Source organism: Microcaecilia unicolor, chromosome 4, assembly GCF_901765095.1.
Source record: "Microcaecilia unicolor chromosome 4, aMicUni1.1, whole genome shotgun sequence".
Lineage (NCBI taxonomy): Eukaryota > Metazoa > Chordata > Amphibia > Gymnophiona > Siphonopidae > Microcaecilia > Microcaecilia unicolor.
Window position 1 is genome coordinate 50,993,396 of NC_044034.1, and position 14,620 is coordinate 51,008,015.

General features: G+C 40.5%; 1 protein-coding gene across 2 annotated transcripts in view; it reads left to right on the top strand.

The window, feature by feature from the left end:
- The window catches only part of ARHGAP42 (Rho GTPase activating protein 42), a 425,019-nt gene that overhangs the window by 362,230 nt on the left and 48,169 nt on the right, over positions 1-14,620 (top strand). For both annotated transcript variants that reach the window (XM_030200225.1, XM_030200226.1), the window contains one exon: positions 283-322. In XM_030200225.1, coding sequence (XP_030056085.1) covers positions 283-322 — 40 coding nt within the window. The remainder of the gene's footprint in view (positions 1-282; positions 323-14,620) is intronic.

A 14,620-nucleotide genomic window follows, 5' to 3' on the forward strand; every position in this document is an offset into this window, starting at 1 on the left:
ACCTTACCGTCAGCCATTGACCTAGCGGTAAAGTCTCACACAGTAACCGGGTGGTAATGACCTACGTGCGCCAAATGCCACTTGGCATGCGTCCGATACGTGCGCCAGAAAATAAAAATTATTTTTCAGCCGCATGCCAAAAATGAAATTACTGCAGTAGCCAGGCAGTAACTCTATTTTGGCGCGCATAGAGCCTTACGCGGCTTAGTAAAAGGACCCCTAAATGAGAGTTCCTGATCACTTGAGGCTATAAGCTAACCCAAGTAATTCTTTTCTTTTCAGATTTATACACTGCCAGCGATAATCAGCAAGAAAGAAGAAAGTAAGATATTTTAATACATTGTGCAGAATTATGTGGGTTTTGGAAGGGGGGGATCTAAAGTGTTATTACTAAAAGTAATCACTATTTTTCCAAACTTTGACACCATGCTTTTACTATTGGTGGTTTATTTATCAAAAGTTTGGTGAATCTGACAGTTCTTTTTCTTCCTAGTGTTTTCTCTTATACTGAGAACCAAAGAGTTTTTTAGCACACAGTTTTGATACAAAAATCAGTTTTTGCTAGATCATCATTCTTCTCTATGACTGATACCATGAAGATTTCTTTCTGTGCATGATTTTTGTACACCTTTGAATTTTGCTGTCTTGTTTATTTATTTATTTGTAGCATTTGTCTCCCACATTTTCCCAACAATTTGCAGGCTCAATGTGGCCTACATTTGCTGTAATGGCGGTTGCCATTTCAAGGTAACAGAATTACAAATGGTAATGTGTTAAGTTGCATACTTACATGTAACATAACATACGTGAACAGATCATGGAATAGATATATATCATGTGCATATATATGTTAAGGAAGAATAAATTATGGTAATACATGAAAGTTCCTGAGTAAGAAATTGGAAAAATAAATTATACTAATACTTGAACGTTCCTGAGTACGAAATAGGGTTGTATCATTCTTTAGGTCATCGACTATGGAGAGACCATATTCGACATAGATATTGAAGTGGTTATGCTTATTCATAATAATGCTGATATGTAGGTACACAAATAGAAATCAATGCTTAGGGGCTTTCTATTTTGTACCAGACTTTTAAGTGTTAGAGATGCTTAAATTACCCAATAGTATTGAATGGTTCCATCTTCCAAAACAGAAAGGACATCATTTAAAATGCAAAATATGTTCACATTGAGTGGCATAATCAAACGCGGACGCCCATCTCCATGGGCGACTCTCTCCGAGGACGGGTCCGCGAAGAGGCGGGACAGACCGTATTTTCGAAAAAGATGGGCGCCCATCTTTTGTTTCGATAATACGGTTGGTGCCGGGCAAATGCATCGGATTTGGGCAGATTTGAGATGGGCGGTATCGATTTTCAGCGAAAATGGAAACTGAAGCTGCCCAGCTCAAAAACGAACAACTCCAAGGCATTTAGTCGTGGGAGGGGCCAGGATTCGTAGTGCACTGGTCCCCCTCACATGCCAGGACACCAACCGGGCACCCTAGGGGGCACTTGTAAAAGGTAAAAAAAAAAATTAAAATACCTCCCAAGTCCATAGCTCCCTTACCTTGGGTGCTGAGCCCCCCCAAATCCCCCCCAAAACCCACTCCCCACAACTCTACACCAATACCATAGCACTTATGGGTGAAGGGGGGCACCTAGATGTGGGTACAGTGGGTTTTGGGGGCAGTTTGAGGGCTCCCATTTACCAGCACAAGTGTAACATGTAGGGGGGGGATGGGCCTGGGTTCACCTGCCTGAAGTCCACTGCACCCACTAACAACTGCTCCTGCCTGAAGTCCACCACCGCCAACTCCAGGCTCCGCTCATTCTGCCTCGCCTCACCCTATGCTTGGAATAAACTTCCTGAGCCCTTACGCCAAGCCCCTCCCTACCCATCTTCAAATCTTTGCTCAAAGCCCACCTCTTCAATGTTGCTTTCGGCACCTAACCTTTATACCTTTCAGGAAATCTAGACTGCCCCAATTTGACTGACTGTACATTTGTCCTTTAGATTGTAAGCTCCTTTGAGCAGGGACTGTCCTTCTATGTTAAATTGTACAGTGCTGCGTAACCCTAGTAGCACTTTAGAAATGTCAAGTAGTAGTAGTCCAGGGACCTGCATACTGCTGTCATGGAGCTGGGTATGACATTTGAGGCTGGCATACAGGCTGGCAAAAAAAAAAAAAATTAAGTTCTTTTTTTTTGGTGGGAGGGGGTTAGTGACCACTGGGGGAGTCAGGGGAGGTCATCCCCAATTCCCTCCGGTGGTCATCTGGGCAGTTGGGGCACTTTTGGGGGACTTGTTCGTGAAAAAAAGGGTCCAAAAAAAGCGGCCCAAATTCTCGCTACTGCCACCCTTCTTTTTTCCATTATCGGCCGAGGGCGCTCATCTCTCCTCGGCCGATAAACACGCCCCAGTCCCGCCTTCACCATGCCTCCGACACGCCCCCGTCAACTTTGTTCGTTCCTGCGACAGACTGCATTTGGAGGCACCCAAAATCGGCTTTCGATTATACCGATTTGGGCGCCCATGAGAGAAGGGTGCCCATCTCCTGATTTGGGTCGAAATATGGGCGTCTTTCTCTTTCGAAAATAAGCCTGATAGTGTTTTTACCAAATTTTTGAGCAGAAACAAAATCTCAAGGCAGGGGTAACAAAAGAACTATAACACAACCCAATGCCCAAATCAAGTACTCCTTAAGCTATGACTCCTCAGCAGGCAACTCATGAACCTCAACTCATGGCTCACCAAGCCTCCTCATTTGGTTAAAATAATATTTTTGATTTAACTGCTAATAACATACTATTCTTATATAGCATTTTAATGAAAAATCAAAAAGCACTTAGTGACCGACATTGGCCATGTTTCACTAATGCATCAGGGGCGGTCTAACAAACGTGTTCACACCAATTGAAATCTTCACAAAGCATGCAAATAAGTTGCCTGCTGAGGAGTCTTAGGGGCCCTTTACTAAGCCTTGGCAAAAAGTGACCTGCGGCAGTGTGTGTGCATCTTTTGTGCGCACGCTGGGCCATTTTTTGGCCACATCCTTGAAAAAGGGCCTTTTTTAAGGGGCCAGAAAATGGACGTGCGGCAAAATAAAAACCAGTGCACATCCATTTTCAGCCTGAGACCTTACAGCCACCCATTCACAGCAATAAGGTCTCATGTGCTACCTGGGCAGTAGGCATGCAGCGTGCGCACACTGCTAGTTACCGCTGTGTAAGCACCACGTGCGCCAAATTCAGAATTATCACCAGGGGCATGCAGTAGCCGAGCGGTAATGCTGATTTGGCGCATGCTGGACACAGGCCCTTATGCGCCTTTGTAAATGAGCCCCATAGCTTTTGGGGTACATGATTTGGGCGTTGAGTTGTGTTATAGTCAAATTGTGTTTTTGACATAGGCTGAAAATAGTGGGACAAGACTTAGAGCAACATTTATTGTAAGAAGATAGAAAAAGAGGCACTTTCACCTGCATGTATTTTAAAATTCATTATTAGATGTAATTTTATATTGGCTGGTGTTTTACATTCTAAAATTGTTTCTAGTACTTATTATACTGCACTAATGTTAGGAGACATTCCAAATACAGAAATTATTAAGCAGCCAGAAATTAGTTTGCAATAGACTGACCCTCTGAAGCTTTTTTTTTTTTTTTTGTGAATCAGGCTTTCATCTCAAACAGGCACTAGGTAACTAATTTAGAGTGAATTTCAGCTTAATCATAAATCTTCCAGAGACACAGCCTGGAGAAGGAATACACAGCAGAGAACATAATTTTCACTGTACTCTGACCCCATTGTTTCATCACAACATATTCATCAGCTTTTGATTTATTTTCTTGGTGCTTGTACAGCAAGCGGCTCTTTTGACTTCAGTGGAGCTGGAGCAGATTGCTACAGCAACTCCATGGAGTGATTGAAGATTACCAGCAGTTTTACACCGACAGCACTTTATATATCTTTTAATCAAACATCTGTTATATACAGTATAGATTAAGGCAGAAAACAATGCCCAGAGCCAAGCACAGCAAACCAGCACAACCAAAATAGGAGATGAGGGAGATGAAGGGATAACTCTAAGAAAGTGTTCAGTGAAATGTGGCAGAGCGAAAATTGACTAGTAGTTGATTTAGAGAAATGCTTGGTGTTCAAATTTTAATGATGTGACAACAAATAGAAGAGAGAAAGTAGCAAACTGGTGAGTTTTAAGAGTGAAGAGCATGGATTGGGCATAGGGAAAGATTAAAGAATCCTTTTACAAGAGCGCGCTGAAAAATGGCCTGCACTAGTGTAGGCGCGTGTTTTGGTTGCGCGCAGATTCATTAAAATTGGCATGCATCCATTTTGAGTCTGAGACCTTACTGCCACCCAGGTGCAAAGCTCCCTTCCCTTGGGTGCTGAGCCCCCCAAAACCCACTCCCCACAGCTCTAGACCACTACCATAGCCCTAAGAGGTGAAGGGGGCACCTACATGTGGGTATAGTGGGTTTTGGGGGGGGGGGGGGTTGGAGGGCTCCCATTTACCACCACAAGTGTAACAGGTAGGGGGGGATGGGCCTGGGTCCACCTGCCTGAAGTGCACTGCACCCACAAAAAACTGCTCCAGGTACCTGCATACTGCTGTCAGGGAGCTGAGCATGACATTTGAGGCTGGCAAATTTTTTATTTTGTGGGTGGGAGGGGGTTGGTGACCACTGGGGGAGTAAGGGGAGTTTATCCCCGATTCCCTCTGGTGGTCAGTTGGGGCATCTTTTTAAAGTTCGGTCCTGAAAAAAAGTGACCAAGTGAAGCCAGCGAAATGCTCATCAGAGCCAGCCATATTTTTTCCATTATCGGGTGAAGCCGGCCATCTCGCAACCACGCTCCCGTCCCACCTTCTGTACCCTGCCGAAACACCCCCTTGAAGTTTCGCCAGCTCCGCAACGGAAAGCAGTTGGCACCAGCCAAAATCGGCTTTTGATTATACCGATTTGGCCGGGTTCAGGTGATGGCCGACCATCTCCCGATTTGTGTCGGAAGATGGCTGGTGATCTCTTTCGAAAATAAGCTGGATAGGCGCCTATGTGGCTTAGTAAAAGGGCCCCTAAATGCTGAGACAGCTGTAAAGGACTGTGAAACTCAGGAGCAATAGCGAAGTCCAAAAACAATAGAGAATGAGGTATGAATATATACTGTAGGTGAGTAAAGTAACTGGTAACTAAGCATCTGAAAAGTTAAATTGAGTGCTTTAATGGCGAATGCTGAAGAGTGAAATTTTAAAAGTATGTTGATTTAGTGGACATTAAATATATGTTTGCCTGTTTTATTATAACTTTATATAATTTATTATAATTTTTATATAAAAAAATGTTGAGAGAAGAAAACAGGAAAAGACAAAGCCCTTCAATAGCAAAGGGAAAGGATAGAAGTGAAACAGAAAGCATACCAGGCACCAAAAGCAGTATCAGTCAAGGTCAAAGGCCAAGAGAAGAAATAGGTCTTCAAGCCAGCTTTTTAGATTATACTACTGAGTTTTCTATTCTGAGATATTGCAGTAATGAATTCCATAGGAGGGAGCTAAAATGTAAAAGACTGTAGTCTCAAGATGGGCCTTGCTGTGTGGGGGGGAGAGCAATAAATAGTTGGTTGTTGGCTTGAGATTGTATAGTGATGGTAAGACTATATGAAATTAAGGTGTAGAAAGTCATTGGTTAAAAGGAAAGCAGAGTGAAAGGATTGCTAGGAATGAATCAGGACAAGGAAGTAAAAATCACAAATTTATTTATTTTATTTAAGGGGATTTATTAACTGCCTTTATGAACAGATTCACCAAAGGTAGTGTACAGCAGGTACAGTTTAACATATAAAACTTACAATTTTGTTAACAGCATAACAATAATAAAATAACCAAGAATAAACTAAATGCAATAAATGAGGTAAACGTGAAAACAGTAAATTGAAACCTAATAATAGAACTACCGTGAAATAAAAAATATACACATTTAACAGCACTGGAATTCAAATACCAGAGATATAATAAAATGTTAGCATAATACTAATGATACACCTAATAAGCATGCATTAGAACATTCAACTATGATGCTAAAGATTTTCTACAATATGGCTTACCATATAACTGTGAGACCTAGAGCAGATATAAGATGGGAAACAAGATGCGTGGTATCAGAGTGAGTGATGATGAGTCTAGCAGTATCCCAAGATTCCTGACCTGTAATTTTAGGGGGAGTTCATACTTCCCAAAAGGTATTTTGAAGTCTGGCATTTCTCCACTTGTGTTTAGTATCCAAAGAATCCCTGTTTTATTTGGGTTCAGGCAAATTTTAAGTTATAGGGCCTGAGTTCAAGATCCATAAAAGCATAGATTTATGTTCAGGCAGGAAAGGAATAATTAAAAGTATGAAGTTGCAAAATTGGAACAAACAGTCCTAGAGAGCAGTGGCTGGGAACCTGCCTTGGATTCACCAGAGATCCATATCCAAAGAACACCAAGGTTACATAGCCTTGGTAGCCAGGGAGTGAGAATGCCTTTGGAATGCCTCAGTAACCCAGCAAGGAATATGGCCTAATTGGAAACACCATATTAAAAGAGCAGTGAAGACACACCAGTTCTTGAACAGCAGAAATCTGGGGTACATCCACTGGAAATCTCAGTTCATCTGGCCTTCCTGCTGTTCATTGGTCCATGCTCTATACCCAACTCTCCAAACTAGCTCCTTGGCTCCAGTTCCATGCCAGTCCATAGGTATTCTTTCTCTATCAGAGTAGTGACGATAGAAGAAGGAAAAACATAAAAATAAGACGAAGAGTGAAGAGAAGAGGAAAGAACAACTCAATTTTGTTCAAATTTAGATGGTCGATGATTGAGTAAGTGTGAGGAAGTACTCATTGGAACAAGAATAATAAAGACGTGAGTGATATTCACAGGAAATGAAGAACTCAACCAAGATCATGAAAGCCAAATGGTATATATACAGAGTTAAGCATAAACAAACAAGCACTAAATTTTGAGTTTTTTGAGAATTTAAGTAACATCAATTTTTATTCAGAAGAATTTGGTTTTGTGACAGTAGCAGTGGGGTTTTTGAACTAACCATAATACAGAGGGGGGTTTACTGGATATATTAAATAATTTATAACTGCAAGGAGAAAGGGATTGTGACCTGTCATTGGTTACCCTAGATTTCTCTTCACTTTTGATATTACAGTAGATCGTGGTATATTGGGCAGACTGAAGGACGCTGGTATTAATTTGAAAGTCCATTAGCGATTTACATCATTTTAGACTAGGAGGACTATACAGTGGAATAGAAATTATAACTGGGGTACTTCAAGGATTGATTTTGTCATTCCTCTTTTTTAATATTTATATTGTATTGTTGGTGGTATGGTCAGTAGTTGTAGAATTTGTCACCTGTTTGTCAATAATGTTCAGTTGTATTCAGGTTCACATGAGGGTTATAAGGAATCTATCCAGAAGTTTGTTTGGAAAGGATGAGTGCCTGCTTATGTGAACATGATTTCTTGCTAAATCTCAGAAAAACATTTACTGTGGATTTCAAGGAAGAAGTGGGGATTACTGTGAGAGAGTAGGTGATACATGGCTAGTTTCCCATAGGATCATTCCCTCAATGGGACTGAGAGTGAGCCACCTTAGGGCAGTTGGAGTTATACCTGCTGTGTCAGAGGGGCAGGGCTCAGGCAGGGAGGTGGTAGAATGGATTAGAAAGGCCCAGCGTCAAGAAGCTTTCAAGGGGGAGTCCCCAAGGCAAGAGGTCCCCAAGGGGATGGCATATGAGGCTACAGTACCCAAGAGAAGTGCGAGGGAAAAGAAATAACCAAGGCCTAGTAGTCACCCTGGGGTGGATTCTCAGCTACAAAAAAAATGAGAGCAATGTAGTATGTCCTTTCAAAATGTTGAAAAAAATGCTGCTGTGACAGAGAGGCTCTGAGCCTTGGCAGTGTTTTTTCAACATTTTGAAAGGACAAGCTAGATTGCTGTCACTTTTTTTCTGTGATGGTATTGCCTGTTGACACAGAAAGAACAGAGGACACTACCTAGACTGTGTTACCGAGATTCATGTCCCCTGATGCAGGTGTTCCACCAAAACATGGCCTATGTCCGGACCCTCAATAAAATTTGGCTATAAACCCACTCTTGGAAGTCCATTGTGTTTTTGTTGTTTGAAATAGCATATTATGCCATACTATGTACTGTTTTTTAATATTTTTACTGCTGTTGTCTATTGCCTATATCCAGTTTGTTCTTGTTATACGCTGCCTTGTATGAATTTCTTCAAAAATGCAGTAAATAAAGCAAAATAAATAGCTCTCTTGGACCTATCCCCAATTTTCCTGAATAACTAAAAGCTGACACAGCAGTGGCAGCTAGCCTGAAGGAGAGCAAAGCTTTAGCTGTCAGACCGCTGCCCCCTTACACTATGACCTTCCTAAAGAACAAAAGGAGTGAACAACGGACAAATGTTGGTAAGCCAAAAGAGTAAATTTATTAGAGTGAGCCCAACATGAAACATGTTTTGGCACTGCCTGCATTAGGAGTCTGTCACATCTATAAACAAATAGTAACATTTAAACACATTTTAAATTGACTAAAGTCAAAATATCACGTTAAATCACTTACATATTGGAACAAATAAAACAAAGAAAAATAAAATGTAGAAATATATTCAATCTGCAGCAGCAGCCAAAAAAGCAAACAGAATGCTAGGAATTATTAGGAAAGGGATAGAAAATAAGATAAAGAATACTATAATGTCTCTTTATCACTCAATGGTGCGACCCTACCACGAGTACTGTATGCAAATCTGGTCGCCATATCTCAAAAATAATATAGCAGAATTAGAAAAGGTTCAAAGAAGGGCAACCAAGATGATTAAGGGAATGCGATTCCTCTCATATGAGGAAAGGCTTGAGAGGTTAGGGTTCTTCAGCATAGAAAACAGATGATGGGGGGAGGGGGAGTATGATAGAGGTCTACAGAATCCTCAGTGGTGAAGAATGGGCAATGTGAATCGATTTGTTTATATTTCAAAAAGTACTAAGACTAGGGAACACTCAGTCAAGTTACATGGTAATACTTTTAAAACAAATAGGAGGAAGTATTTTTTCACTCAACGAATAGTTAAGCTTTGGAACTTTTTACCAGAGGATGTGGTAACAACAGTTAGCGTATTTGGGTTTAAAAAAGAAGTTTGAACAAGGTCCTGGAGGTAAAATCCATAGTCTACTATTGAGATAAAAATGGGGAAAGCCACTGCTGTCCCTTGGATTGGTAGCATGGAGTCTTGCTACCATTTGGGATTATGACCTGGATTGGCCACTGCTGGATTTAGGATATTGGGCTAGACTGACCATCAGACTGCCCCATATGGCTATTCTTATTTTCTTATGTTTTAGTGAGTCATAAAATACAGATATAATGTATATCATAAAATCATCTTTTGGTCCCTCAGCTATGTGGTAAGCCATATTGTAGAAACTATTTAGCATCATATCTAAGTTAGCTGAATGCTCTAATGCATGTTTATTAGATGTATCGTTAGTATTATGGTTGTATTATATCTTGGTATTTGAATTCCACTGCTGTTAAATGTGTATATTGTTTATGCTTTTTCATGGTAATTCTATTATTAGGTTTCAGTTTACTGTTTTCAAGTTTACCTGTGGAGGAGAGTAGCCTAGTGGTTAGTGCAGCGGACTTTGATCCTGGGGAACTGGGTTCAATTCCCACTGCAGCTCCTTGTGACTCTGGGCAAATCACTTAATCCTCCATTACCCCAGGTACAAATAAGTACTTGTATATACTATGTAAACCGCTTTGAATGTAATTGCAAAAAAAAAAAGATCCACAGAAAGGCAGTATATCAAGTCCCATTCCCCTTCCTCTTTCCCTATCTTATTAATTGTAGTTATGTTTATTCTTGGTTATTTTACTATTGCTATACTGTTAACAAAATTGTAAGTTTTATGTTAAACTGTACCTGCTGTACACACCTTGGGCAAATCTCTTCATAAAGGTGGTTAATAAATCCCAATAAATAAAATCAAAACCAAAGAAATATTATATAAATATCTTTTAAACATATTTCAGAGCTATGGGTCAAAACTTTGTCATCATATTTCCCAGTATGTAGTAGGTGCAATACACAGGACAATCAAGAGAGGCAAACTCTGTAACCTTGTTTTAAAAAAATAAGCTGAAGCACTATAAAAACATAAAAGCATTAGAGCAATATTTACTATATCTTGAGAAAATTATTTTGATCTCAAAGCAATCAAGAAAGGTGCAGACTAACCTTTTTTGAAGTTGAAGCACCTATAAAACAATAAAAGTATTAAGGCAATATCTATATGTTGGGCACATTATTCTTGATGGCATTAATGAAGCTATAAGTCTAGTAACACATTCGTTTTTGAAAAAGTCAAAATAAAATGTAACTTTATCAAATGGAGATGTAACCTTATCAAATGGAAATATATTTTATAGATGTTGTATAGTAAGAGACTCTCACTATACAACATCTATAAAATATATCTACAAAATTATGGGTCCCTTTTACTAAGCCGCGTAGGCGCCTATGCACCCCCAACACGCGCCAATTCGGAACTACCGCCCAGTTACCACGTGGCCTGGGTGGTAATTTCATTTTTTATGTTAGTCCAGCACGCTGCCGGAAAATTTCTGGCGCGCGGCAATGACTGGGCGGTAATCGGCAATGTACGTGTGCTGACGATTGCTGCCCGGTTAACGCGTGAAACCTTAACGCTAACTCAGTGGGTGGCAGTAAGGTCTCAGGCCTAAAATGGATGTGTGGCAATTTTTATTTTGGTGCACGTCCATTTTCGCCCCCCTCCCCCAAGAAAAGGCCTTTTACGCAGGTTTGCTGAAAAATGGACCTTCGCGCGTCCAATACACCTGTCTATACCAGCGCAGGCCATTTTTCAGCACACCTTAGTAAAAGGGCCCTTATGTAAAAGAGATTGGCAGTACTGATCGCATAGCAACCAGCAACAAAGACTTGTTCACACTGTTCTCTCTAAGCTGGGTGAGAGTTCTCCAACTGCGTTGTTGCCAGTGTGGGGTGGTGCTTCTATATTGTGTTTTCAATTGCTAGAGACAGGCAGGTTCCCTGGAGCCCTGCAGAACTTGCCATTTTTCTCGCTATCGAAAATGTGATCATGAAGCAGTGCCCCACTCTGGTAGCACTGTATGTGGAGGACTTCTGGTCAGCTTAGAGGGAATAGTGCTTATTCATGACACTTGCTAAACATGCAATTAATAGATACTGCTGGGAGTATTTTTAATCCCAAAAATATAAAATTATAAAAGGAACTGTCTTTCAAAAATATATTATTTCTAGTGAGCCCGGTCCAGAAAAATGAATCAGGCATAATAGTCAGAAGCTGGCTTCAAGCATGGTAACAGGCTTGAAAACAAGAAGATACCATCCTTGTAATAATCACCCGTCTTATATCCCATTAAATGAAGCTAAAGGAAAATAAACAACAAAAACTAGAATGCATCAAAAATTTAATTTAGTAGATCAAGGGACTCATTTTCAAACGAGAAAAATGTCCAAAAAAGGTCATAAGACATAAGCATCGCCACACTGGGACAGACCAAAGGTCCATCTAGCCCAGCACCCTGTCTCCGACAGTGGTCATTCCAAGTCACAATCACCCGACAAGATCCATGGAACAAAGCATTTTTGTACTGCTTGTCCCAGGAATAATGCATTTTTCCCTACGTCCATTTAATAACATTCTATGGCCTTTTCCTTCAGGAGGCCATCCAAACCTTTCTTAAACTCTGCTAAGCTAACCGCCTTAACAATATTCTCCTGCAACGAATTCCAGAGTCGAATTACGCGCTGAGTAAAGAAAAATGTTCTCTTATTTGTTTTAAACTTACTGCACTCCAGCTTCATTGCATGCCCCCTTGTTATAAAGTGGCAGAAGGATTTTTTTCCTCTCAAAATGTCCAGATTGCAATTTTTGACACCCCGATTTTAGACATTTTGCTCCACAGTTCATCCAAATTTCAAGAGAGAGTATTGGGGGTGGGGGTTGGGAGGCACCAAAAGATTGATGATTTTCTGCAATAATGAAACAAAATGAAAATGTCTAGGACCAAAATGAAGACGTTTTTGGCAATCACTACTAAGAGATTCAAAGGTGCCCTAAATGATCAAGTCACTGACCCCCTCCCGCCCCCCAAAGTTGTAAAAGAAACAGTACATACCAGCCTCTATGACAGCATCAGATGTTGTGGCCAGTCCTATTAGAGGAACAGGGAGTTCCTTGGAGTGTGATACCGATGCCCTGAAGCAGCCATGCGAAACGCTGGCCATTGTCGGCTCGGCACATTAAAGACTGAAAGAGGAACGCAGCACGCTACGCTGTTCGAGATAAACACCCACCATAAAGATAAGTGGGGATTCCATTGATTTAAAGTAAAATCTGCTAAGATCCTATGAAGTTGTAGATACTTTTTTTCATCAGCAGATTTATCTAGTAGCAGGTGTTTTTGAGGCCAATGATGAAAGTAGGGTCTAAGGACCCGTTATAGCTTCGACAGATCAATTCAGGACCTGGAAGCTCTTTGAGGCCATTTTTTCCTGTTTGATGATATACAGGTTGAACTGGAGGTATACTAAATATTGATCAATACAGTTTGATCTGTAGGTAAATTACATGTCATTTACTGACAACAGATCTTTTTGTTTGTGTATTTATTTATATTGTCGATCTGGAACTGAACACATTTTGTTACAGGTTAGTTGTTCCTTGGAGTAGCCTAGTGGTCGGTGCAGTACACTGTAGAGAAGGGGACCCAGGCCCATATCTCACTCTTAACTGGTACACTTGTGGTGGAATATATGAGCCCCCAAAAACCTACTGTACCTATATATAGGTAACACCTGCAGGCGTTACCTATATTTAGGTACAGTAGGTATAAGGGCTACTGTGGTGGGGTACATTTAGGTACAATAGGTTTTTTGTGAGTTTTGGAGGACTCACTGTACAATATAAGGGGGTAACAGTGAGAAGTGTACATGGGACCTTTTGTGTGAGGTCTACAGCAGAACTCTCAAATAAAAGCAATGTACTGCTGGTTGCTATGACGACAAACTACATTGACTTCTGTCAGTCATTCGACAACATCTTCTGTAATTTTGACTGAGAAATTTCACTAAACTGGAAAGCTGCATTCAACCCTTTTAGAAGTTAAACTGCTTGTGTTGCTGAGTTGCCCATGTGCTGGACTTGAATGAATTATTGCCAAGAGAATTTTCAGAGGCAGGGCTCTATTAGCTCTCAGTGCCAATACACCAGTTTAAGGTCCCTGTTTACTAAGTCACGTTATAGGGTCGTTAGCGTTTTTAATGCACATTAACCATGTACACATGTTAACTGTGTACGTGCTTACAATATCCCTTTAGGTGCCTACACAGCACACACATTAATTGTAGGTGTGTTAAAAACGCTAACGCGCCTTAGTAAACAGAGCCCTAAGTCAGTTGGTTCCATCTGGATACCAGGTCGCTCATTTACTTTTGTGCACACCAACTAATTTAGGGGCCCTTTTACTACGCTGTGGTAAAAGGGATCCTGCTGTGTCCTCAGCTCATGGATTTGTTGCACGCGAAGGTCCCTTTTACAGCAGTATACACTTGCTGTGCGGCCATTTCCCCTCGGAAAAAAATGACGCATGGTGGGGGCGGCAGTTGGTGAGCCAGCGGTAGTGCCGGATTGGTGCACAACAAAGCGGTGGCAGCTCTACTGCCAATTTGTAAAAGGGCCCCTTAAAAGGTTGATTTTTTTTCAAAGGAATTTGCTTACCTTAAGTTTAAACATCAGGAAGATTTTTATTTCCATCCTAAGGTGCATACACCTTATAACTGTTATTACTGAAGTAAATGCATTATTTGCAAAGGCTATGTTTCATTACCATGTGCCCTATGTAACATAGTATTTTGCTTTTTGTAATACCCTTTCTATTTTATGTATCATTCACCTTGTTATTTATGGCATTTTAAAGTAGCAACTGTTTAGTAAAGTTTCAGTTTGTTGGTGAAGTGTCTGCAGGGATGTGGTTATGGCACTTGATTGGGAGGATGGAAAGGTGAGGCATTCTGTGGTTAGATGGGGTGGGGGAGGGAGGGAGGAGATAGAACCTAGGCTAGGAAGAAAGCCATGGGCACTATAGCTTCCTTCTGTTACCAGAAATAATTTAAATGTTCTTAATATCCATTAAAAATGTTACAAAATTGTCACAGTCCTAATATGATATTTAAGAACAAAGAGCAGGGGAATATTTTAAGAGCACTCGCTAAAATTTCTCCACCACTTACCCACAAGGTAAGAACGATTCAAGAAATAAAAGGAATTAAGTGTACTTATTGGATTGCATTAACCAGCATTACCAGGTCTAAAGGACAAGAACACTATATATTTAGATTCAAAAGGTTTATTATTTTACAATATGATTAATGCAATCATATAAATAAGGTTACAAACGAGAGATAGCTTTTAAAAGGATCTTAGAACAGAGAATTTGTGCATAAAATAGAACAAAGTAACAGGTA